General features: G+C 46.6%; 1 protein-coding gene across 1 annotated transcript; it reads right to left on the reverse strand.

Annotated features, from left to right (window-relative positions):
- Nucleotides 1-443: 443 nt before the first annotated feature.
- Nucleotides 444-26,489, reverse strand: LOC138647403 (uncharacterized). The gene is made up of 4 exons (XM_069736383.1): nt 26,184-26,489; nt 15,880-16,004; nt 10,171-10,285; nt 444-1,650 (listed from the first exon to the last, which is right to left on the reverse strand). Exons 2-4 carry the CDS (start codon nt 15,931-15,933, stop codon nt 1,064-1,066), a joined length of 756 nt encoding a protein of 251 aa, XP_069592484.1. The 5' UTR covers nt 15,934-16,004; nt 26,184-26,489; the 3' UTR covers nt 444-1,063.
- Nucleotides 26,490-26,845: the final 356 nt, after the last annotated feature.

Consider the following 26,845-nt stretch of genomic DNA (forward strand, 5'->3'; position numbering starts at 1 on the left):
CAAGAGTTTTCCAAGCAGTTTTTGAGGATTTTGGAGTTATTCCGTCCCCCCCCCCCAAAAAAAAAACTGTGTTAAAATAACCCCCCAAAATGATTTTTTTTTTGTACTGCAAGCAACACAAGGGGTTAAACAGTCAATGCTTTCCATTAAAGCACAGAGCCTTTTCTTTTTATGATACGCCACTTAGACGATTATTGACATAGGTGTTAAGGGTGGTACTGTGCGTCACACGTAGGCGGAAGGACCTACAATATAATTTTAATAACTCAATGTATGATTTTCCCATTTTAACCCCAATCAACTAAAAAAAAAAACATAAAATGCAAAAATAATTGAAAAAAAAAAAGAAAGAAAAGTAGATGCCATGAGCAGTGTGGCGGCCAAACTTTGTCAGAAGCTTCCGGTTTCCTTCCAGAATGAAATAAATGATTGAAAAATACATATTTTTTTATTAATAATTCTTAAAATAATTTTTATTAATTAATACATCCGATTTTACATTGGTCCATTAGTATGCTAATTAAGGCCTGATTTGCATTGCGAGTATCCGTCAACATGAAAGCGTTGTCAGAAATCTCTGTAACAATAATTTTGGTACTTTACACCTGTAAAAGCTCCAAAGCGAATACAGCTGGTAATCAGGGGCTAAAGTGCGACTTAATTGAACCTGAAAAACCTAAAACTTACAGAGTCTGAGCGGTCTAGTGTTTTTTTTTTTTTTTTAACATGGCTGCCTGTTTCTGGAAACAGCGCCACACCTGTCCTGTGGTTGCATCTGGTATTGCAGCTATTCTCCATTGAAGTGAATGGAGTTGAGATGCAGCACTAAACACAACTTGTGGTCAAGTACTGCCATAGAAGGCAGCCCATTGCAATGCATGTGAGTCAAGAGGGTTGAACCCATTGAAAAGTAAAAGTAACATAGGTATAAACCAAAAATTCTTTCACAAAATTCTTCCCCCCCAAAAAAATAATCAAAATTGATATGAAATTCATCTGTATGCTGCACATTGGTAAATATACAATCTATGGCAAGTCTTTCGGGGGTATAAAAAAAGGAGGATTATGGTGGCCAAACTCTGTTAAAAGCTCCTGGTTTCCTTTCAAAAGACCGTGGTAAGTTGGACCCTTCTTTTGAGTGGTTTTGGTTTATCTCATTGTTTTTTACTGTTGTGTTTTGGTCCAAACCATGTAGTTCTTTAGGGGTGTTTGTGCTGCTTTGATTCATTTTTAGCAAACCCAACTTTTGCAAAGCCTCTTGTCTAGTAGACATCTGGTTAGAAGTCGCCTGGGGCAGCTCTTTGGAATCTGAAGAAAGTTCTGTTTCCTTGGAAGTATCTTCGACAGAAGGATTGGCTTGTTGATGGATAAATCGAGCTCTAAGCTCCTGGACATTGACCCCGGACCTCATTATGGTGTCAAATTTTCTCAGGTGGCTTGGATGAGAGCTGGTGGTCTTCTGTCCTGTGTCTGGAGTAACAGTGATGGATAATCCTGGGCCGTCTTCGGAGAAAGATTTAATAATCTTCATCTTGGATGGCGTTGGCTCGTGCTCCGATTTGTTAGATTGATTTACGCTTTCGGTCAAACCTTTCCGGCTGCTGTTAAGATCTGGAAGTCCAGAGGAGTTCCTCAAATGTTCATTGGAATCTGGAGAGAAATAAAGAGCGGTAATTAGATGTTACGTTATGATCAGATTTTCAAGACCGAGGTCAGGTATTAAGTGACTTAATCATGGATCCACCATTTACCAATTTAGATGGTCGAAGTGGGATCAACCTGGCAGAAGGCTTCTTTGATGTATGTGTATCAACTTTATCACGGATCCACCATTGACAAATTTAGTAGGTCAAAGAGTTATCAACCTGGCCAAAGGCTTCTTTGTTGGATGGATGTGCACCCCAAGAAAATTTGGAGTCTGTGGGAGACCAGAAGATGACTTCAGGCATAGATCTATAAGGCCACTACCAGCAGACCCAATAAAATCCAGTGTGTAGTTTGTATGACTAAGGTTGCGTCCAGTTCAATCCTCCATAGTAGCCGGACTAGGGCAGTCTTTATTTCTGAAGCCAGCATCCTTAGCGCCTTTCATACTTTCTAGCCTCAAAATTACATCATAGAGCGACACACATCATGATGACCCATAAAGAATAGTGCTTGGGCACCTTGTGTTGCTATGATGTTGTGGGACCTAGAAAGCACATGAGGCGCTGAGGACCTCACCCTGAGGATGCCGGCCGTGGAAATGAAGATTGCCCGGACTGGTTGCCGGATCAGGGCAATGCGTAAATCCTACTCTGCCAATCCCATCTCATTGGATAGGCTATCCGAATATGATTGTGTATGTTGGACCTCTGGGATCTCTATTGATTGCCATGAATTAAGGGGTGACAGCGTTGATGGATTGGGTGGACCATCATTTTTCCCTCCGCAGCAAAACTCCTGGCCATCCGGTTGTGCAGGAAAAACGAGCCTGCCCCTGGAAGCATTTTCTAGTCTTCCACAGGGGGGGATTGAGGACTCTTCCACGACCGCATACACCTCACTATGCCAATGAACACTTAGATTATACATTTCCATACTGTACACCCTATATGGCCCCTGTACAAGATATACAGTTAGGTCCATATATATTTGGACAGAGACAACATGTTTCTAATTTTGGTTATAGACATTACCACAATGAATTTTAAACAAAACAATTCAGATGCAGTTGAAGTTCAGACTTTCAGCTTTCATATGAGGGTATCCACATTAAAATTGGATGAAGGGTTTAGGAGTTTCAGCTCCTTAACATGTGCCACCCTGTTTTCAAAGGGACCAAAAGTAATTGGACAGATTCAATAATTTTAAATAAAATGTTCATTTTTAGCACTTGGTTGAAAACCCTTTGTTGGCAATGACTGCCTGAAGTCTTGAACTCATGGACATCACCAGACGCTGTGTTTCCTCCTTTTTGATGCTCTGACAGGCCTCCACTGCGGTGGTTTTCAGTTGCTGTTTATTTGTGGGCCTTTCTGTCTGAAGTTTAGTCTTTAACAAGTGAAATGCATGCTCAGTTGGGTTGAGATCAGGTGACTGACTTGGCCATTCAAGAATATTCCACTTTTTTGCTTTAATAAACTCCTGGGTTGCTTTGGCTTTATGTTTTGGGTTATTGTCCATCTGTAGTATGAAACGACGACCAATCAGTTTGGCTGCATTCGGCTGGATCTGAGCACACAGTATGGCTTTGAATACCTCAGAATTCATTCGGCTGCTTCTGTCCTGTGTCACATCATCAATAAACACTAGTGACCAAGTGCCACTGGCAGCCATGCATGCCCAAGCCATCACACTGCCTCCGACGGGTTTTACAGATGATGTGGCATGCTTTGGATCATGAGCTGTACCACGCCTTCGCCATACTTTTCTCTTTCCATCATTCTGGTAGAGGTTGATCTTGGTTTCATCTGTCCAAAGAATGTTCTTCCAGAACTGTGCGGCTTTTTTAGATGTTTTTTAGGAAAGTCCAGTCTAGCCTTTTTATTCTTGATGCTTATTAGTGGCTTGCACTGTGCAGTGAACCCTCTGTATTTACTTTCATGCCGTCTTCTCTTTATGGTAGATTTGGATATTGATACGCCGACCTCCTGGAGAGTGTTGTTCACTTGGTCGGCTGTTGTGAAGGTGTTTCTCTTCACCATGAAGATTATTCTCCGATCATCCACCACTGTTGTCTTCTGTGGGCGCCCAGGTCTTTTTGCATTGATGAGTTCACCAGTGCTCTCTTTCTTTCTCAGAATGTACCAAACTGTAGATTTTGCCACTCTTAATATTGTAGCAAGTACTTGAATGGTTTTTTTCTGTTTTCGCAGCTTAAGGATGGCTTGTTTCACCTGCATGGAGAGCTCCTTTGACCGCATGTTTACTTCACAGCAAAACCTTCCAAATGCAAGCACCACACCTCAAATCAACTCCAGGCCTTTTATCTGCTTAATTGAGAATGACATAACTAAGGGATTGCCCACACCTGTCCATGAGATAGCCTTGGAGTCAATTGTCCAATTACTTTTGGTCCCTTTAAAAACAGGGTGGTACATATTAAGGAGCTGAAACTCCTAAACCCTTCATCCAATTTTAATGTGGATACCCTCAAATGAAAGATAAAAGTCTGAACTTCAACTGCATCTGAATTGTTTTGTTTAAAATTCATTGTGGTAATGTCTATAACCAAAATTAGAAAAATGTTGTCTCTGTCCAAATATATATAGACCTAACTGTAGCTCTGATCCTATCATTTCGTATTGGATGATCTTTCACCTCCATTTTAGACACCGTTCATACTTGTTCTATTTTTAGGGAGTCATCCGGTTGAGGGTGAGGACACTCTGTCAACACCCGCAGTCATTATAGCACATATATAGCACTTTAACACTGCTTTAAAAGCTTTTATCACTGTTTACATGCTGATATTGACGTGGGAAGGGTGTTTGTATGACGATTACAGCTCTGGATTGTGTATTAACCCACAAGGGGAACGCCGGCGGGACGCTGCGGGGTGGAAATAACCCAGTCTCACTCTTAAAGGGGCTTTCAGGAATGTAATATTGATAGCATATACCTAGGACAAACCAGCAATACTTAAATGTTGGAGCCTGTTTTCATGAGAGTTCTCTTTGGAGGTTCCATTTGGGTAAAGTGACCACTTCTTCCACAAAAAATATTGGCGAGCTTTATTGTACATTTACACATCCCAGTTTTAGGTTTTATTTTTCTTTTTGGTTAAATAATGGCAAAAAATTGTCCTAATTTGGCCAAAACAGTCCCACAATTTAGATGACAAAAGTGTTGGAGCTTATCAAAACCACTCCTAAAGTGTCCGTTTGGGGACAGTAATGCGTGTTCCCTGGAGAAAGGGCTTATATATCCGGAATGTTGCATAGTAAATTTTTAACAATTTTTTTTAACAACTTACATAGGGTGTAAATATGCTCGAACATAAAAAATATTGTAGGTGCGGTTTTAGGCTGGGCATGTGATCTGCCCCCTCCTCTGAGCTCTGCACCCTGACCCTTTGTTGTCTTGGGCCTCATTTTGACATCCATTTTTCTTAGGTATATGAAAAATAGACCAATTATTTTGAGACCTTGATCAGAGTTTGATCCAAGTGTTATCAGTATTTCTTCGAGTGCAGTCTGATTTTGGTGCACTGAACGCGGACTGATCACACGATCCCTGTGTCGCCCTGATTACTGGAAGCCAGCGGCTGCAGGGACAATATCATTTCATTTTCTCCTCGTTGCCGCTATTCCATTATCCATAATACTGGCAAACATTATAAATGGTATTTTCCTGTGGTATGTCTACAGTTGAATGCCATTTTTTTTTTGCTAACAGGTTCCCTTTAATAGCACAATTTTTTACACTCTGTTTAGAAGATCCCAAAAATGCCTTGACCTTCACCCTTCCTATAGAGGGATCTGGACTTATATAGGGGGCTCCTGGGTTGTGTCCACAGAGTAGCTGCTGGACTGTAGAACGAGTTGGCAGATAAAAGTCCACATGCTGCGTCAAATCCAGGTAAGGTAGGTACCATAAAAGGTAAAGGAGCTGAGATCAGAAGCAGGAGTATGGAATAAAGAGTCAGAATAGTCAGGCAAACGAAAGATGAAGCCAGTCCATGTCAGGACAGGAATCTAACAAACTGGATTAAATTGGGCAAACATTCCAGGGTCAATATACTAAATGCTGCTCTGCAGGGAGCTGACTTGCTGGTCTGCAGATGCAGATCCTGGTTTCACAGAACCACAAGTCCCAGACACACCAATGCACTTGTCTGTCACCTACTGATGATGACATTACTGCCCCCTCCATTGTCAGTGCAGCGTCGCCTGATGACAGAGGCAGATTTTCATTGAGCAGGACTAGATAAGAATGGGTGAGTCTGACACTCGCTAAAAAAATGTACAACCATAGGCCCCTCCAGTGTAAATTCTTATTGGTACGGCGGTTTACAGTCCCAAAATTTGACATTGTCATGATCCGTTCCAGGGTTTATTAGTGTCTGCCCTTTTTTCTGGACGGATCATGTCAAGGGTTAACTTTGCTCTGCCTCATTCTGGGTTCAGGTTTGCTATTTAGCTCCCATGAATCTTGCTGGCGGTGTCAGCTATAGTTCTGCCTTCGGAGTGTTAACCTGACCCTGCTGGTAGCTCTTGATTTGCCCTGCTGTTAACCCTGACTTGTCCTGTGTGTTAACTCCCTCTGTCTGCCCTTTTCTCAGTATTTCTCTGTCTGTTTGTCTGCTTGATTCTCCTGTTCTGATCTCCTGGCTTGGTTATTTACTTCGTTGCTGTTTGTCCCTATTGTACCGTATATTGCCCGTTCTGGTTTACTGATCTCTGGCTACGTTCTGACTATCCATCTGTCTAATCCTATTATACTGTCGTGCTATCTCGTGCTTTTGACTCGGCTTGTCTGACCACTCTCTCGCCACTTGGTGGTGTCTGTTCTGCTGTCCTGTGTGTGCAGTCTCACTTTCCTCTCAAGCTCCCCCTGGTGGAGGTTGCGCTGTACTGTACTGCAGCAGCCTGACAGACATACTTGCAAAAATTGGGACTTTTGACAAATTTGGGTTAAAAACCTCAAAACAGGTTAGGGTCAATTAGTGATGGATGGACAAAGTGCAGAGGAGAAGGAGGAGGCGCAATGGATTACAAAGACCAGGAGGGAAAGATACAGGGGACACAGGGAATGATCACCAGATCGATTTCAATCCCAGGACACAGCACAGTTACCCAGCGAAAAATAAAAATGTATGAAAAAATCGGATTGCGATACACACTGGGCAGAAAATGCAGTTACCCAATGTACCTGGACAAAAACTGATCAAAAACAACATAACATTTTTTTTTCATCATAATCTGTCATGAAATACCCACAACAACCCCCCCCCCCCCCCCCCGAAAAAAATAAAATAAAAAAATCAAACTTCAGGTTCCTGCAGCGGTTACTTCTGTAATGTGCAGTACCGCTCTTTACCACTAGTGGCAGCAAACTCCTTCCATAAGCAGCTGCCTATAGAATATGAGCAATTGATAATTTCTAATATTTATTATTTCTGGACTTGGATCCATCATCGCTTTTTATCTTTTACACACCACGTCGCCCCCTTGTATTTCGCCGGGGCGGAGGAGGAGTACCGTATTTTTCGGACTATAAGACGCACCGGACCATAAGACGCACCCCAAATTTGGGGTGAAAATTGCAGAAAAAAAGATTTTTTATAACATGGGGGTCCGTCTTATTGTCCGAATTTACAGTATCTTATGGCGGTGGCAGAGCAGGGTCACAGGAGGCAAGGTGGGGTGATGCTGGGATGAGGAGGTGCTGGGATGAGAAGGTGCTGGGATGAGAAGGTGCTGGGATGAGAAGGTGCTGGGATCAGGAGGTGCTGGGATCAGGAGGTGCTGGGATCAGGAGGTGCTGGGATCAGGAGGTGCTGGGATCAGGAGGTGCTGGGATCAGGAGGTGCTGGGATCAGGAGGTGCTGGGATCAGGAGGTGCTGGGATGAGAAGGTGCTGGGATCAGGAGGTGCTGGGATCAGGAGGTGCTGGGATCAGGAGGTGCTGGGATCAGGAGGTGCTGGGATGAGGAGGTGCTGGGATCAGGAGGTGTTGGGATCAGGAGGTGCAGTGAGAGGTATGGCGTGAGAGGGGTCCCTGGCGTACCATGCAGGCTTACCTAGGTGGCAGAGGTGCGGTGGCAGAGGTCCGGTGGCAGAGGTGTGGTGGCGGGGGTGTGGCAGCAGAGGAGGCGCAGGAAGCGGGGTCCCTTTCCCCGGTATGGTGATGCAGCAGGCCCGGTATGCAGCAGAGCCGGGTGAATCCTCTTGTTATCGGTGGGCGCGGCCATCTTCCTGAGGCCGCGCGTGTGCAGATGAAGCGCTCTGCTCCCGGGGCTTCAGGAAAATGGCCGCGGGAGGCCGCGCGTGCGCAGATGGAGATCGCGGCGGCCATTTTCCTGAAGCCCCGGGAAGCAGAGCGCTCCATCTGCGCACGCGCGGCCTCCGGAAAATGGCCGCCACCACCGATAACAAGAGGATTCACCCGGCTCTGCTGCATACCGGGCCTGCTGCATCACCATACCGGGGAAAGGGACCCCGCTTACTGCGCCTCCTCTGCCGCCACACCCCCGCAACCGCACCTCTGCCACCGGACCTCTGCCACCGCACCTCTGCCACCTAGGTAAGCCTGCATTGCGACTATTAGACGCACCCCCCATTTTCCCCCCTTTTTTGGGGGGAAAAAGTGCGTCTTTTAGTCCGAAAAATACGGTATATGTACCGCTCATTATGCATCTGCAACTTAAATAGAAAAGATAAAAACACAAAAGCAGCGAGCATATTGGGATAATTAGCCTCTGCCCTAAAAATATTCCACAGGAGCAATCACATTGTCAAATAATACCGTAACATCTGCTGCCTGGAGATCAGCGGCTCAGGTTACACTAAGAAATAACCCGAGCGACTGCTCGGAAAAGAAATACTAAGAAGGCGAGGATAATGCCGACCTGGGCAATAGGGGCAGTCCGAGACCGGACCCTCAATTATCAGAGCCTTGGTCAGGTCGGGGGGTGTAATAATTTAGGGGTCTGATTTGCGGTCTGAAAATGTAGGTGTTTGGGGTCTGATTACGTAGAGGTCCTGTATTTGGCTGGATAAACTAAGGGTCTTTGGTCTGAATATTTAGGGGTCTGGATACTGAAAATGTAAAGGTTGGGGTCTAATATGTTAGGGGTTCAGGGATCCGATAATCTACAGGTCTGCTCTGGGGTTTGATAATGTAGGTGTTTTGGGTCTGGAGGTCTGTGATCTGAATTAAAGCATCTAATCTGGGGTCTGGTAATGTGGTCAGGCAGCCAATAATTTAGGGGTCTGGTTTGAGATCTGATAATTTAGAGGTCTGGTCTGAATTTAGGGGTCTGGTTTGAGATCTGATAATTTAGGGGTCTGGTTTGAGATCGGATTAGGGGTCTGGTCTGATAATTTAGGGGTTCGGTGTCTGATAATTTAGGGGTCCGGTGTCTGATAATTTAGAGGTCTAGAGTCTGATAATTTAGTGTTCTAGTGTCTGATAATTTAGTGGTCTGGTGTCTGATAATTTAGGGGTTTGGTCTGATAATTTAGGGGTCTGGTGTCTGACAATTTAGGGGTCCGGTGTCTGACAATTTAGGGGTCCGGTGTCTGACAATTTAGGGGTCCGGTGTCTGATAATTTAGGGGTCTGTGGTCTGATAGTTATGGGGGTCTGGTTTGGTGTCTGATAATTTGGGGGTCTGGTCTTTGAGGGTTCTGGATCAGGGTCTGGCATATGATATTTCGGTCTGGTCTGAATTATTAATGACTGATGAATAATACCATATCCGCACGGTTTGTCCCTGAACCTGTAGCCCAGGATTATCCAATCAGTAGGCGATTGTATCCTTCCATAGCTTTCACTAAGGCTACTTTCACACCAGCGTCGTTTGGGATACGTCGCAATGCGTCGTTTTGGGGAAAAAACGCATCCTGCAAAGTTGTCTGCAGGATGCATTTTTTCCCCATAGACTAACATTAGCGACGCATTGCGGCGCATTGCCACACGTCCCAACCGTTGTGTGACGGTTGCGTCGTGTTGTGGAGGACCGTCCGAACAAAAAAAAATGTTGCTTGCAACGTTTTTTTGAGCGCCGAATCCGCCATTTCCGACCGCGCATGCGTGGTTGGAACTCCACCCCCACCTCCCCGCAACAGTGGATGCGTTGGAAAAATGCCCCCGTTGTGCGATGCTTCCACAGTATACGTCGGTACATCGGCCCGACGCACTGCGACGGGCCGAGTACAACGCTAGTGTGAAAGTAGCCTAAGAGCCGGTAACTGCTCGTGTCCGGGGTGCGGTTGTATTCGGATGTTCGCTAGGACGCCCAACAATCCAGTTATGAAGACTACAGTTGCCCCAAATCTCGTCCCCTCCACCCTCCTGGCATTATCGTTCTCTCCATCTCTGCAAGATAAGATAAAAGAGTAACAGTATCCGGGAAGAATGCGGTCTGCTGTAAGCGGCGGTTTATTAATGATTTCACACCCGTCAATCACCCAATTCCTGAATCTCCCGCATTCATCGTCCGCTCAGTTTCTGTTATTATTACCTGGGTCGTTGTTTGCGTTGTCGTCCTCATCCTGGTCTAAGGAATCAATGGTCGCCAGTAAATACTGCAGACACTCCTTCTCTTCATCAGTGAGCCGACTGAAGAAATCTTCACCCTAAAAAAATGAGAACATGACAGAACTAAACTGTTCCCATGTTGCGGTAATGTCTCTTTGTCACTTTATATGGGTGCAGAGTGTGCGATGTTAGAGCTGGGCCAATCAGAATTCTCCCTTTTCCCGCTCACAGCATGTAGAGCAATGTAGCTGCATCCTCCTCCTCCCCCTCAAATCATGTAGATTACTGCAGCTGCATCCTCCTCCTCCCCTCAAATCATTTAGAGCACTGCAGTGCATCCTCCTCCTCCCCCTCAACTCATGTAGAGCACTACAGATGCATCCTTCTCCCCCCCCCCTCAAATCATGTAGAGCACTGCAGCTGCATCCTCCTCCTCCCCTCAAAGCATGTAGAGCACTGCAACTGCATCCTCCTCCTCCCCCTCAAATCATGTAGAGTACTGCAGCTGCATCCTCCTCCTCCCCTCAAAGCATGAAGAGCACTGCAGATGCATCCTTCTCCCCCCCCTCAAATCATGTAGAGCACTGCAGGTGCATCCTCCTCCTCCCCTCAAAGCATGTAGAGCATGTAGAGCACTGCAACTGCATCCTCCTCCTCCCCCTCAAAGCATGTAGATTACTGCAGCTGCATCCTCCTCCTCCCCTCAAAGCATGTAGAGCACTGCAGATGCATCCTCCTCCTCCCCCTCAAATCATGTAGATTACTGCAGCTGCATCCTCCTCCTCCCCTCAAAGCATGTAGAGCACTGCAGATGCATCCTTCTCCCCCCCCCCTCAAAGCATGTAGAGCACTGCAACTGCATCCTCCTCCTCCCTTTTTAAAGTATGTAGGGCACTGCAGTGCATCCTCCCCCTCCTCAAATCATGTAGAGCACTGTGGCTGCATCCTTCTCCCCCCTCAAAGCATGTAGAGCACTGCAGCTGCATCCTCCTTCTCCCTCTTTAAAGTATATAGGGCACTGCAGTGCATCCTCCTCCTCCTCCTCAAATCATGTAGAGCACTGCGGCTGCATCCTCCTCCTCCCCTCAAATCATGTAGAGTACTGCATCTGCATCCTCCTCCTCCTCCTCCCCCACATATGAAGTAGAGTGAGATTGACTTTTTGTATCTCTTTGTGTCCTCACAACTTCCTCTATACACAAACCTCCCTTCTTATATCCTTTGTCTAAAACAACTCCTAACAAAAAGGAGAACATGACAGAACTAAACTGCTCCCATGTGGTGGTAATGTCTCTCTATGGGTGTAGAGTGTGCGATGTTAGAGCTGGGCCAATCAGAATTCTCCCTTTTCCCGCTCACAGCATGTAGATCACTGCAGCTGCATCCTCCTCCTCTCCCTCAAATCATGTAGATCACTGCAGCTGCATCCTCCTCCTCTCCCTCAAATCATGTAGATCACTGCAGCTGCATCCTCCTCCTCTCCCTCAAATCATGTAGATTACTGCAGCTGCATCCTCCTCCTCCCCTCAAATCATGTAGATTACTGCAGCTGCATCCTCCTCCTCCCCCTCAAATCATGTAGATTACTGCAGCTGCATCCTCCTCCTCCCCTCAAAGCATGTAGAGCGCTGCAGATGCATCCTTCTCCCCCCCCCCCCCTCAAAGCATGTAGAGCACTGCAACTGCATCCTCCTCCTCCCTTTTTAAAGTATGTAGAGCACTGCAGTGCATCCTCCCCCTCCTCAAATCATGTAGAGCACTGCGGCTGCATCCTCCTCCTCCCCTCAAATCATGTAGAGCACTGCAGCTGCATCCTCCTTCTCCTCCTCCCCCACATATGAAGTAGAGTGAGATTGACTTTTTGTATCTCTTTGTGTCCTCACAACTTCCTCTATACACAAACCTCCCTTCTTATATCCTTTGTCTAAAACAACTCCTAACCTTCATTGCTTCCCTTTGGAAAACTCAACAAACCCCATCAACAAAAGACATTATCTCAAGGATCTCACTACATAGATCCCACGAGTTCCACTTCGCAATTGCTAACAATCAGTACCTAAAATTCGCAAAAAAATGGTCCAGATGGGATCAGCAATTCCCTACACCTATCACTTGAAATAACAGTCCTGTTCATGCTCCATTCGCCAATCATAAAAAGTTCTCCTGTTTTTAGTGCTTTCGTCGACTCATAAAGAGTCAAATAATGTGTCGTTTAATGTTATTACTGCTCTTACACATGTTCTTGAGTATCTTGTAAATGTACATAGTTCCTGCAATTTATTATCTATGCACTTCTAATGTGAAAATCGTTTTGTTATCCCCCCTAATGTCAGGGGGTTTGCCTTTCCCCCCCCCCCCCCTTTTTCCCCTCTCCTTACCCTTTCCCCCCCACCCCCCCCTCCTCACCGCCCCCCCCCCCATCTCCCCCTCCCCCCCTTTTTCCCATTAAAGTTGAAAATCTAATAAAATATTTTGAAAGTAAAACAACTCCTAACAAAAAGGAGAACATGACAGAACTAAACTGCTCCCATGTGGTGGTAATGTCTCTCTATGGGTGCAGAGTGTGCGATGTTAGAGCTGGGCCAATCAGAATTCTCCCTTTTCCCGCTCACAGCATGTAGATCACTGCAGCTGCATCCTCCTCCTCTCCCTCAAATCATGTAGATCACTGCAGCTGCATCCTCCTCCTCCCCTCAAATCATGTAGAGCACTGCAGCTGCATCCTCCTCCTCCCCCTCAAAGAATGTAGAGCAGAGCACTGCAGCTGCATCCTCCTCCTCCCCTCAAATCATGTAGAGCACTGCAGATGCATCCTCCTCCTCCCCCTCAAATCATGTAGAGCACTGCAGATGCATCCTCCTCCTCCCCCTCAAATCATGTAGAGTACTGCAGCTGCATCCTCCTCCTCAAATCATGTAGAGCACTGCAGCTGCATCCCCCTCCTCCCTCTAACAGCAGGTAGAACGCCGCAGTAGAATTCCCCTCCTCCCTCTCACATCAAGAAGAGAGAGATTGAGTTTTTGTATCTCTTTGTGTCCTCACAACTTCCTCTGTACACAAACCTCTATATCCTTTGTCTAAAACAACTATTTATAGAGTCATGTAAATAAAGGATTCAAATTTCTGTCCACACTGAAGAGGTCAGTGAAAAGAAATTCTGTGGCTGATGAGCTAATCCCATGTATGAACACTGTACAGGTGAACATGATGGAAAAGTCTGAAGCCCAAAAGTGTGATGAATATAGCTTATTCATTGACCTCAATGATGACACAGTATGCAGGCAGCTCCCCCTAGTGGTGGCTGCAGCTAGAATCTTATCATGTATCTCTGTATACAGGGAGCTCCCCCTAGTGGTGGCTGCAGACAGGATCTTATCATGTATCTCTGTATACAGGGAGCTCCCCCTAGTGGTGGCTGCAGCTAGAATCTTATCATGTACCTCTGTATACAGGGAGCTCCCCCTAGTGGTGGCTGCAGACAGGATCTTATCATGTACCTCTGTATACAGGGAGCTCCCCCTAGTGGTGGCTGCAGCTAGAATCTTATCATGTATCTCTGTATACAGGGAGCTCCCCCTAGTGGTGGCTGCAGAGAGAATCTTATCATGTATCTCTGTATACAGGGAGCTCCCCCTAGTGGTGACTGCAGACAGGATCTTATCATGTATCTCTGTATACAGGGAGCTCCCCCTAGTGGTGACTGCAGACAGGATCTTATCATGTATCTCTGTATACAGGGAGCTCCCCCTAGTGGTGGCTGCAGACAGGATCTTATCATGTATCTCTATACAGGGAGCTCCCCCTAGTGGTGGCTGCAGACAGGATCTTATCATGTATCTCTGTATACAGGGAGCTCCCCCTAGTAGTGGCTGCAGAGAGAATCTTATCATGTATCTCTGTATATAGGGAGCTCCCCCTAGTGGTGGCTGCAGACAGGATCTTATCATGTATCTCTGTATACAGGGAGCTCCCCCTAGTGGTGGCTGCAGACATGATCTTATCATGTATCTCTGTATACAGGGAGCTCCCCCTAGTGGTGGCTGTAGACAGAATCTTATCATGTATCTCTGCATACAGGGAGCTCCCCCTAGTGGTGACTGCAGACAGGATCTTATCATGTATCTCTGTATACAGGGAGCTCCTCCTAGTGGTGGATGCAGACAGGATCTTATCATGTATCTCTGTATACAGGGAGCTCCCCGTACTGGTGGCTGCAGACAGGATCTTATCATGTATCTCTATACAGGGAGCTCCCCCTAGTGGTGGCTGCACACAGGATGTTACCATGTATCTCTGTATACAGGGAGCTCCCCCTAGTGGTGGCTGCAGACAGGATCTTATCATGTATCTCTGTATACAGGGAGCTCCCCCTAGTGGTGGCTGCAGACAGGATCTTATCATGTATCTCTGTATACAGGGAGCTCCCCCTAGTGGTGGCTGCAGACAGGATCTTATCATGTATCTCTGTATACAGGGAGCTCCCCCTAGTGGTGGCTGCAGAGAGAATCTTATCATGTATCTCTGTATACAGGGAGCTCCCCCTAGTGGTGACTGCAGACAGGATCTTATCATGTATCTCTGTATACAGGGAGCTCCCCCTAGTGGTGACTGCAGACAGGATCTTATCATGTATCTCTGTATACAGGGAGCTCCCCCTAGTGGTGGCTGCAGACAGGATCTTATCATGTATCTCTGTATACAGGGAGCTCCCCCTAGTGGTGGCTGCAGACAGGATCTTATCATGTATCTCTGTATACAGGGAGCTCCCCCTAGTGGTGGCTGCAGAGAGAATCTTATCATGTATCTCTGTATACAGGGAGCTCCCCCTAGTGGTGACTGCAGACAGGATCTTATCATGTATCTCTGTATACAGGGAGCTCCCCCTAGTGGTGGCTGCAGACAGGCTATTATCATGTATCTCTGTATACAGGGAGCTCCCCCTAGTGGTGGCTGCAGACAGGATCTTATCATGTATCTCTGTATACAGGGAGCTCCCCCTAGTGGTGACTGCAGACAGGATCTTATCATGTAGCTCTGTATACAGGGAGCTCCCCCTAGTGGTGTCTGCAGACAGGATGTTATCATGTATCTCTGTATACAGGGAGCTCCCCCTAGTGGTAGCTGCTGACAGACAGAATGCTGTCATTTAGGAGTGTTCCAATCTCATAAATGATGGTATACTGCTTGGATCTGTGATCACATTATGATTGGTGGGGTCTGACTTCCTGGGAATCGAGGAGAAGCAGTGTTGCTGTAGCGCTGCACCCCTTTGCATCTTGCTTTCCTGCACAGCAGCCCCCGCCACCCAGCTATGCAAGGGACTGTACAGGGAGTCCATTCGCTTCACAGTCTTGTGCTATGGGCACTTCTAGTAAAGCACCATTGGGTTGGAGCATGCGGCACCGCTCAAGATGACCAAAACGCTGATAGATCCCCAGCATACTCCAGTATAAGTCAATATTTTACCCAAGGTTATGGCTGCCAATATCAGCAAAGCCTGGGACAGTTTTGATCTATGATGTTTGCTTGCTGTCAGTGAATAGAAACATTCTTGTCTACATCCACAGCCTAAAAACTTGTCTTGATGGATTGATGGAGTCCTGTCCATGATTGTATAAAAACACTTGGACCTGAACGAACCCCAATCCTCTCTAGATTACTCTCATCATCTCGTCCCAGGTCTCCATCTTACCTCCAGATTACTCTCATCGTCCAAAGCTTCCGTCTTCTCATCAGGAGCTTCCATCTTACTGGGATCCGTAGTGACCTTATGGGTGAGAACGCCCTGTGTCGTCCTCTACGATCTGCCAGGAACACCTGCAGATAAGACAAAGCAGACACGCGACACACCTCGGGTTTATACCTGCGCTATGTGGCGGTGTTTTGTGTGATAATAGTGGCGGTGTTTACATGGCGGCTCACGTGCTGCACTGCACACGCACAATGCTGCAACCTTGTCAGGTCCTCTGCGAGTGCTACGTATTGTCTGGTTCATTCTTGCTGCAGCTTCGGCAGTGAACACAGGACTACGAAGCGCTCAATAGACAATGCACCATTGTGATGGTAATATTTCCATATTGCGGTGAGTGTAATATTACCGTTCTCCTATGAAGCCCAGGCACAGGTGTGCAAACATGGCAGACACCACCCGCCATAATAAAACCATCCGAAGCCCATATCCAGCCTCCTGAATGTCACAATGGACGTGAGTATCTAATGGCAGCAGTTAGGCTCGGGTGCCAGCTGTATAGCACAGAGGGCAGCTGTGCTGCATGGAGCAGGCTCAGCCCCTGCACACTGGGCCCTGGCACTTGCCTGGGTTCACAGGTCCAGGGCACATATTGATATACAGCATGTACAGCTGGTATAAGACTCTGTTCACACTGGCATTATTCAGAGGTTCCTTCTGATAGATTAATTTGCAACATATCCTATCATGGATCCTATCATTTCTTGAGACCGAAAGTAGCGGAGAGAACAAATCTGAGCCGTCTGCACTAAAGAAAGTTTTTAAACTTTTTCTGTTTTTACTTTTCATCTTTTATGATCCAGAACTGGGATAAGAAAAATCTAGCTGCTTTTTCCCCCCTATTATAGCTCTGCTCCATCCACTTCAGTAGTGTGCAATACCAAACACAACCTGTGGACAGGTGTGGCGCTGTTTCTGGCAGAAAGCAGCCAAGTTTTTGCCTGACTCTGGACAGCCCCTTTTACTGCGCTTTTCTCTGTATTGTCGGGTGGGCACCTACTTGGTCTGCAGTAAGACAAAGAGCGCAGTGTTCTCGCTGACGGAGGATATCGGAGGAGTGGGCAGCAGTTCACGCACAGGTGACTTCTCCACGGCAGCTTTACAGGACGTTATTTCCCAGAATCTGAACAACAATCCTCTTGAGATTGGTGTAACCACCGTGCAGGGTCACAAAAACCCTTAAAGGGGTTGTCCCACCTTATTTGGCTTCCCTGGTTCACCGCATGGTGCCAGCGCCTGGGACAGGGCAAATATTGTGTCTTCTGCTCCCTGCACACAGAGTCGGCTGGCACAGCAACGTCATGGTGCCGCCAGTGACATCTTGTAGTCGAAAGACTTCTAGTAGCCTGTGGCCATCGGGACGAAGAGCGGCGGGGCAGCCAATGGCTTTCCCACAGGAACCATCTGTATCGGCGCAGTACTTTTTTCTTTTGAGATTTTGCTCTCTTAATCATGTTGTACCAAAGGCAGTCGCATGCACTGCGATTTTCGATCACTGGGCTCCAGTGATGACATGTGACCGCTGCTAGCAATCATGGGCCGCAGAGGTGACTTAAGCGGACTAAACACTTCTACAAGTAGTGATTGGCTGCAGCGGTCACATGTTATGTTAACGTCATCACTGGGGCTGGACTGGTGGGTGGCGACTAAATGGTGGCCCCCTGACCTCCTATAGAGTGCTCCTGTGAATATGCCACACATGATCGGAGGACCCCTTTAAACAATTCTTGGTCCCAAATCCAGTCCCTATCTAGGACCATGACACAAAGGACACAGCCGCACAGAGATTCAGTTCATTGCCATGGCAAGATCTCTGCTAGCCATCAGTGAATGAAAACAATCTAGACCTAATCCATCCGAAAGTGCGAGAAATGTATCCAGCGTGGACCGTCAGCTACAATGTATCCAGTGTGGATCGTCTGTTACAATGTATCCAGTGTGGACCATCAGCTACAATGTATCCAGTGTGGACCGTCAGCTACAATGCATCCAGTGTGGACCGTCTGTTACAATGCATCCAGTGTGGACCGACTGTTACAATGCATCCAGTGTGGACAGTCTGTTACAATGCATCCAGTGTGGACTGACTGTTACAATGCATCCAGTGTGGACCGACTGTTACAATGTATCCAGTGTGGACAATCTGTTATAATGTATCCAGTGTGGACCGACTGCTACAATGTATCCAGTGTGGACAGTATGTTACAATGTATCCAGTGTGGACAATCTGTTACAATGCATCCAGCGTGGACCGACTGTTACAATGCATCCAGCGTGGACCGACTGTTACAATGTATCCAGCGTGGACCGACTGTTACAATGTATCCAGTGTGGACAGTCTGTTACAATGTATCCAGTGTGGACAATCTGCTACAATGCATCCAGTGTGGACAGTCTGCTACAATGTATCCGGTGTGGACCGACTGTTACAATGCATCCAGTGTGGACCGACTGCTACAATGTATCCAGTGTGGACAGTCTGCTACAATGTATCCGGTGTGGACCGACTGTTACAATGCATCCAGTGTGGACAGTCTGTTACAATGTATCCAGTGTGGACCGACTGTTACAATGTATCCAGTGTGGACAGCCTGTTACAATGTATCCAGTGTGGACCGTCTGTTACAATGTATCCAGTGTGGACCGTCTGTTACAATGCATCCAGTGTGGACAGTCTGTTACAATGCATCCAGTGTGGACAGTCTGTTACAATGTATCCAGTGTGGACAGTCTGTTACAATGTATCCAGTGTGGACAGTCTGTTACAATGTATCCAGTGTGGACCGTCTGTTACAATGTATCCAGTGTGGACAGTCTGTTACAATGTATCCGGTGTGGACCGACTGTTACAATGCATCCAGTGTGGACAGTCTGTTACAATGTATCCAGTGTGGACAGTCTGTTACAATGTATCCAGTGTGGACAGTCTGTTACAATGTATCCAGTGTGGACAGTCTGTTACAATGTATCCAGTGTGGACAGTCTGTTACAATGTATCCAGTGTGGACAGTCTGTTACAATGTATCCAGTGTGGACAGTCTGTTACAATGTATCCAGTGTGGACAGTCTGTTACAATGTATCCAGTGTGGACAGTCTGCTACAATGTATCCAGTGTGGACCGACTGTTACACTGTATCACCGCAGATAAAAAAAGCATTCGCTTCACAGAGGATATTCTAGGGTTGCGCAGGGTTAAATGCTCCCATTCACTGACAACAAGCAGAGATCTTAATGACGTCACAACTTCAACACACAGTTCATTAAAATGTTACTAAACATTTTATGATGCAATGAAGTTTATACCTGGAGCAACTTTACTCTAAAACTGGAAACACCCAAAGAGCAAACAATGTACTGCCTCCATATTGTATAACCATAGATAAGGGGGTATGGTGACCCTAGGGACATACACATCCGCACCGTAGGGACTCACACGGCTGCACCGTAGGGACTCACACGGCTGCACCGTAGGGACTCACACGGCTGCACCGTAGGGACTCACACGGCTGCACCGTAGGGACTCACACGGCTGCACCGTAGGGACTCACACGTCCACACAGTAGGGACTCACACGGCCACACCTTAGGGACTCACATATCCGCACCGTAGGGACTCGCATGGCCGCACTGTAGGGACTGGTTATAGGAAACCTCACTGTAGATGTTCTAGGAGCCGATGGGTTCACATCCCAGGGGGGGGAGAAAAGAGCAAATATGGAGGTGAACAGCAGAGAGCAAAGTAAACTTTTTTGTCATTGTGTGAAAGTGCAAACGCTGGTGCCGACAGGAGAGTAGTGAAGAACGAATCGTTATATCTATCCACTAACGATGGATGGAAGAGCCGATAACGAGGGACGCACACAGGTCACATCACATGCAGGGGGCGTACAGGAGCCCCCAATCTGCTGCACAGACACAGTCAGAGGGGTCATCCCGGATCTAAAAAACGATGGCCTATTCTTACAATACACCATCAACATTAGATATTATAGGCTATGTTCACACTAGCGTTATGCTAGTTTGCGTCGGGTTTGCGTCGGGCGACGCAGCGGCGACGCATGCGTCATGCGCCCCTATATTTAACATGGGGGACGCATGCGTTTTTGTTTGTTGCGTTGTGCGACGCATGCGTCTTTTTTGCCGCAAGCGTCGGACCAAGAAAACGCAACAAGTTGCATTTTTCTTGCGTCCAAATTTCGGCAAAAAACGACGCATGCGTCGCGAAACGCAGCGTTTTTGCGTGCGTTTTGGTGCGTTTTTATTTGCGTTGTGTGTTGCGTCGCCGACGCAGCGGCGCACAACGCAAAAGTGAACGTAGCCTTACTGGCGTGCTACATATCACGCTCTACAAGAAGATGTATAAATTATACCAGCTGTACATATAGAATTATATACAGGAGATGCCCAGGTTATACCAGATGTACACATATCATTATATACAAGAGATGCCCAGGTTATACCAGCTGTGCATATATAATTATATACAGGAGATGCCCAGGTTATACCAGCTCTCTCTCTCGATATATAATTATATACAGGAGATGCCCAGGTTAAACCAGCTATACATATATAATTATATACAGAGGATGCCCAGGTTATACCAGCTGCACATATATCATTATATACAGGAGATATCCAGGTTATACCAGCTGTATTATATACAGATGATGCCCAGGTTATACCAGCTGCACATATATCATTATATACAGGAGATATCCAGGTTATACCAGCTGTACATATATAATTATATACAGAGGATGCCCAGGTTATACCAGCTGCACATATATCATTATATGCAGGAGATGTCCAGGTTATACCAGCTGTACATATAAAATTATATACAGGAGAAGCCCAGGTTATACCAGCTGTACATATATAATTATATACAGGAGATGCCCAGGTTATACCAGCTGCACATATATCATTATATGAAGGAGATGTCCAGGTTATACCAACTGTACATATATAATTATATACAGGAGAAGCCCAGGTTATACCAGCTGTACATATATAATTATATACAGGAGATTCCCAGGTTATACCAGCTGTACATATATAATTATATACAGGAGATGCCCAGGTTATACCAGCTGTACATATATAATTATATACAGGAGAAGCCCAGGTTATATCAGCTGTACATATATAATTATATACAGGAGATGCCCAGGTTATACCAGCTGCACATATATAATTATATACAGGAGATGCCCAGGTTATACCAGCTGTACATATTTAATTATATACAGGATATACCCCGGTTATACCGGCTGTACATATATAATTATATACAGGAGATGCCCAGGTTATAGCAGCTGCACATATATCATTATATACAGGAGATATCCAGGTTATACCAGCTGTACATATAGAATTATTTACAGAGGATGCCCAGGTTATACCAGCTGCACATATATCATTATATGCAGGAGATGTCCAGGTTATACCAGCTGTACATGTATAATTATATACAGGAGATGCCCAGGTTATACCAGCGGTACATATATAATTACATACAGGAGATGCCGAGGCTATACCAGCTGTACATATATAATTATATACAGGAGATGCCCAGGTTATACCAGCTGTACATACATAGTTATATACAGGAGATGCCCAGGTTATAACAGCTGTACATACTGTAAGGATTTCACTCACTCAGCTGCGACGGCTGACACTCAGGAGACGTGTTCCTTTAAAGTTCACTGGGTTTATTGCTTCATAAACCATGTGGCAAATAATAGAAAGCAAAATGGGCCTTTGGTTCAGGCAAAGAAAAGCAAGTGTCCAGTTCATCCGGCTCAGTCCTGAAGCCGTAACACACTCAGGAGGGTTTCACCTCCACACATATCTGCTGTGTAAAGGATTAGCCAGTCTTATAAAGAGCTAACCCCACCCAGTAACCCATCACATGATTAGCCATGTGGTCTGACATTACCACAGGTCCTGAAACACATATACAAGATTATGTGCAAGAAAGGAATACTCCGGGCTACATTACAGCAACCAGGCACTTATGTGGCACATACCTCCCATCGACTACAAACCCTTTAGCCATGCTACATACCTCCCCCCTCTGCCTAAAGCCGTGGGGCTTGGCACTTTCCCCCACTAAACAAGGGATTCTCGATAGGGCATCCGCATTACCGTGCAGCTTTCCGGCCCTATGTTCCACATGGAAACTGAAGTCCTGCAGGGCTAAGAACCAACGGGTGACTCTAGCATTTCTTCCTTTCGTTTCTCTCATCCACCTAAGCGGGGCATGGTCAGATACCAGTCTAAATTTACGTCCCAGCAGATAGTACCGCAATGTGTCCACTGCCCATTTTATGGCCAAGCACTCCTTCTCAACGACTGAGTAGTTCTTTTCAGATGAGGACAGCTTCCTACTCAGATAGAGAACAGGATGCTCCTCCCCATGTAGTTCTTGGGAAAGGACTGCTCCCACCCCAACATCTGAGGCATCTGTCTGAAGAATAAACTCTTTCTTGAAGTTTGGGGCCATCAGAACGGGTTGCTTACACAAAGCGTTTTTCATTTCTTGGAAGGCTGACTCTGTTTCTTCGGACCACTTAACCATTACTGATTTTGTCCCTTTTAGCAGGTCAGTCAGAGGCGCAGCCATCGTGGCGAAGTTTGGGATGAACCTCCTGTAATATCCCACGATTCCCAGGAAGGCTTTAACTTGTTTCTTGGAAACTGGTTTTGGCCATGTTTGGATTGCCTCCACTTTATTGATTTGGGGTTTTATTTCTCCATGACCCACTATGTATCCAAGGTACTTAGCTTCTTCTTTACCCAAGGCGCACTTCTTCGGGTTTATAGTAAATCCGGCCTCTCTTATAGCATCAAATACCGCTTGGACTTTCTCCAGATGACTCTCCCAGTCCGGGCTAAAGATGACGATATCATCTAGGTACGCAGCAGCGTAGGCCTTATGGGGTGCAAGGACTCTATCCATAGCCCTCTGGAAGGTCGCCGGAGCTCCCTGTAGGCCAAACGGCATCCGGGCATATTGGAAGCATCCATCAGGTGTCGAAAAGGCCGTCTTCTCCTTGGCTTCCTGTGCCATGGGGATCTGCCAATACCCCTTTGTCAAATCCAAGGTGGATATATATCTGGCGTGCCCAAGCCTTTCGATGAGCTCATCAATACGGGGCATGGGATAAGCGTCGAACTTGGAGACTTCATTCAACTTCCGATAGTCGTTGCAAAACCTCCACTCTCCATCAGGTTTTGGGACCAGGACAATTGGGCTCGACCAACCGCTCTTGGATTCCTCAATGACCCCAAGCCTCAACATACGCTCCACTTCCTTGGAGATAACTTCTCGACGAGCCTCAGGAATACGATAAGGTTTCACATTCACCCGCACATGTGGCTCTGTTAGGACCTCGTGCTCTATGACCTTCACCCGCACATGTGGCTCTGTTAGGACCTCGTGCTCTATGACCTTCGTGTATCCTGGCAATTCTGAAAACAGGTCCCTGTTTTTCTGGAGTAACTCCCGGCACTGCTGTTTCTGGGTCTTTGATAGCGTCTCTGCTATAGTAACCGCTCCAACCTCACCTTCTGGGTTGCTTAACAATGATGGAGTTGCTGTCGGCTCTCTATCTTGCCATGGCTTGATGAGGTTGACATGGTAAACTTGGAATGGTTTCCGTCTTCCTGGTTGGTGAATTTTATAATTTACCTCACCAAGTTTCTCGACAACCTCATATGGCCCTTGCCATTTGGCCAAGAACTTGCTTTCCACCGTTGGAACTAACACAAGAACTCGGTCTCCCGGATTGAACTGCCTCACTCTTGCAGACCGGTTGTAGACCCTGGCTTGAGCTTCTTGTGCTTGGAGAAGGTGTTCTTTCACGATAGGCATCACCTTTGCAATCCTCTGCTGCATCAGGGCCACATGCTCAATGACGCTTCTGTGGGGTGTGACTTCGGCCTCCCAGGTTTCCTTGGCTATATCCAGGAGTCCTCGTGGATGTCGGCCATATAGAAGCTCAAACGGTGAGAACCCTGTGGAGGCCTGTGGAACTTCACGAATGGAAAACATCAGATAGGGTAAGAGACAATCCCAGTCTCTACCGTCTTTCTCTATAGCTTTTCTCAGCATGCTCTTTAGTGTCTTGTTAAACCTCTCAACAAGGCCATCTGACTGGGGATGGTACACCGAGGTCCTCAACTGGGAGATCTTCAGGGCTTTGCATAACTCCCTCATCACCTTGCTCATGAAAGGTGTACCCTGGTCAGTCAGGATCTCCTTTGGCAGACCTGTCCGGGAAAAGACATGGACCAACTCGCGGGCTATGCTTTTTGAGGAAGAATTTCTCAAGGGAATTGCCTCAGGATAGCGTGTGGCATAGTCCAGGATGACTACTATATACTGATGGCCCCGAGCTGATTTAACTAAGGGACCGACCAAGTCCATGGCAATTCTCTCGAACGGTACCTCAATAATGGGCAGTGGCACAAGGGGGTTCCGGAAATGAGGAGTAGGAGCAGTTAGCTGACATGTAGGGCAGGACCTGCAATAGTTCACTATTTCCCGGTGACACCCAGGCCAATAGAACCTCTGCACAACCCGTTCCTGCGTTTTTTCCACCCCCAGGTGTCCACCCAAGATGTGTGAATGGGCCATGTCCAACACTTTCCGTCTATACGGACCCGGCACTATCAACTGCTCTACCAACTCCTCCCGTATTTTCATGACACGGTACAACAACTCCCCCCTCAACAGAAAATGGGGAAATCTTGTGTCTGCCCCCGGCTCCTGTACCACCCCGTCAATAACTGTGACTGCATCTGGACCAAGTGTTTCAGCAGGTCCTCCATTTTCTCCGGCAATGCTTGCTGGCTTGCAACAGCCTTGACCCAGGACATTCAAAAATAAACTCACGTCTCCGCTGGGAACGCTGCCCGCATTCTCCACCAATTGTAAGGATTTCACTCACTCAGCTGCGACGGCTGACACTCAGGAGACGTGTTCCTTTAAAGTTCACTGGGTTTATTGCTTCATAAACCATGTGGCAAATAACAGAAAGCAAAATGGGCCTTTGGTTCAGGCAAAGAAAAGCAAGTGTCCAGTTCATCCGGCTCAGTCCTGAAGCCGTAACACACTCAGGAGGGTTTCACCTCCACACATCTCTGCTGTGTAAAGGATTAGCCAGTCTTATAAAGAGCTAACCCCACCCAGTAACCCATCACATGATTAGCCATGTGGTCTGACATTACCACAGGTCCTGAAACACATATACAAGATTATGTGCAAGAAAGGAATACTCCGGGCTACATTACAGCAACCAGGCACTTATGTGGCACATACCTCCCATCGACTACAAACCCTTTAGCCATGCTACAATACATAGTTATATACAGGAGATGCCCAGGTTATACCAGCGGTACATATATAATTACATACAGGAGATGCCCAGGTTATACCAGCTGTACATATAGAATTATATACAGGAGATAACCAGGTTATGCCAGCGGTACATATATAATTATATACAGGAGATGCCCAGGTTATATCAGCTCTCTCTCTCGATATTTAATTATATACAGGAGATGCCCAGGTTATACCAGCGGTATATACATAATTATATACAGGAGATGCCCAGGTCATACAAGCTAATATCTATATATTTATTAGGAGATGCCCAGGTTATACCAGCTGTACATATATAATTGTATACAGGAGATGCCCAGGTTATACCAGCTGTACATATATCACTATATACAGGAGATGCCCAGGTTATACCAGCGGTACATATATAATTATATACAGGAGATGCCGAGGTTATACCAGCTGTACATATATAATTATATACAGGAGATGCCCAGGTTATACCAGCTGTACATATATAATTATATACAGGAGATGCCCAGGTTATACCAGCTGTACATATATTGTTATATACAGGACATGCCCAGGTTATACCAGCTCTCTCTCTCTCGATATTTAATTATATACAGGAGATGCCCAGGTTATACCGGCTGTAAATATATTGTTATATACAGGAGATAACCAGACTCACATTGCCCCTGAACCTATGCACTGGATTCTTGTCTGGAGGAGAACATTTTTGGATTTGGACCTACATGCTTTCTAGGCGGCGTTGAGTGGCAGCCATCACCCATAGGCTCCCATATTAACAGTCCCCAAATGGTACAGCGCGGTGCACCCAGGATGGCAGCGTGCCTCTGCCTATGTCAGGAGCACAGGACCCTTGGTGGCCGGTACCTACCGTCAGTATTAGTGACCCTGCCCTCCATACATCGCCAGCATTCTGCGCTGTGCCAGCCTTCCCTGCACGTCTCCTTCTCCCTCAGCAGGAGCAGCGCTCCTCTGTTTCCAGCCCCCAGGGATGGACGTTCGCCACCGACGGACCCTTTTGTCTCAGGATCCAAGAAGAAAAACAACACAGCAACTGTATCTACAGTCAGGGGACGGGCCCGCCTGTTACTCCAGCGCAGCGATGTCGCCCTTCAGTCCATCCAACCTGCCACTTTCCGAATTGTAGAGTAACTTTTATGCAAATAGAACGGCAGACAAGGATGAATTGTGCAAACAGAGGCGTTCCCTGCACCGTGACAGCTGCTCGGCACGCCCCGGGCACACAGGTGAATGCAAGGCGCTGCATGCCATCCTCACAAGGTGGGAGGAAAGTGGAAACAATGTAGCAGTGTCTGAAAAGCTGCAACATAATAACACAAGAACAATAAAGTTACAGTAAGAAATTCTGCACGGATTCATTTCCTAACGCGTCATTAGCATTTTTCTTAATACAGAGCTCCAAATCTCCTGCACAGACAAAGAGAGGTTACAATTCTGGTTCCCCACAGCCGCCACTAGAGGGCGTACACTGCACACTGTGCATACATTATTTTTCACAAAGCAGAGTAAACC

This window comes from Ranitomeya imitator, chromosome 8 (assembly GCF_032444005.1).
Source record: "Ranitomeya imitator isolate aRanImi1 chromosome 8, aRanImi1.pri, whole genome shotgun sequence".
Taxonomy (NCBI): Eukaryota; Metazoa; Chordata; class Amphibia; order Anura; family Dendrobatidae; genus Ranitomeya; species Ranitomeya imitator.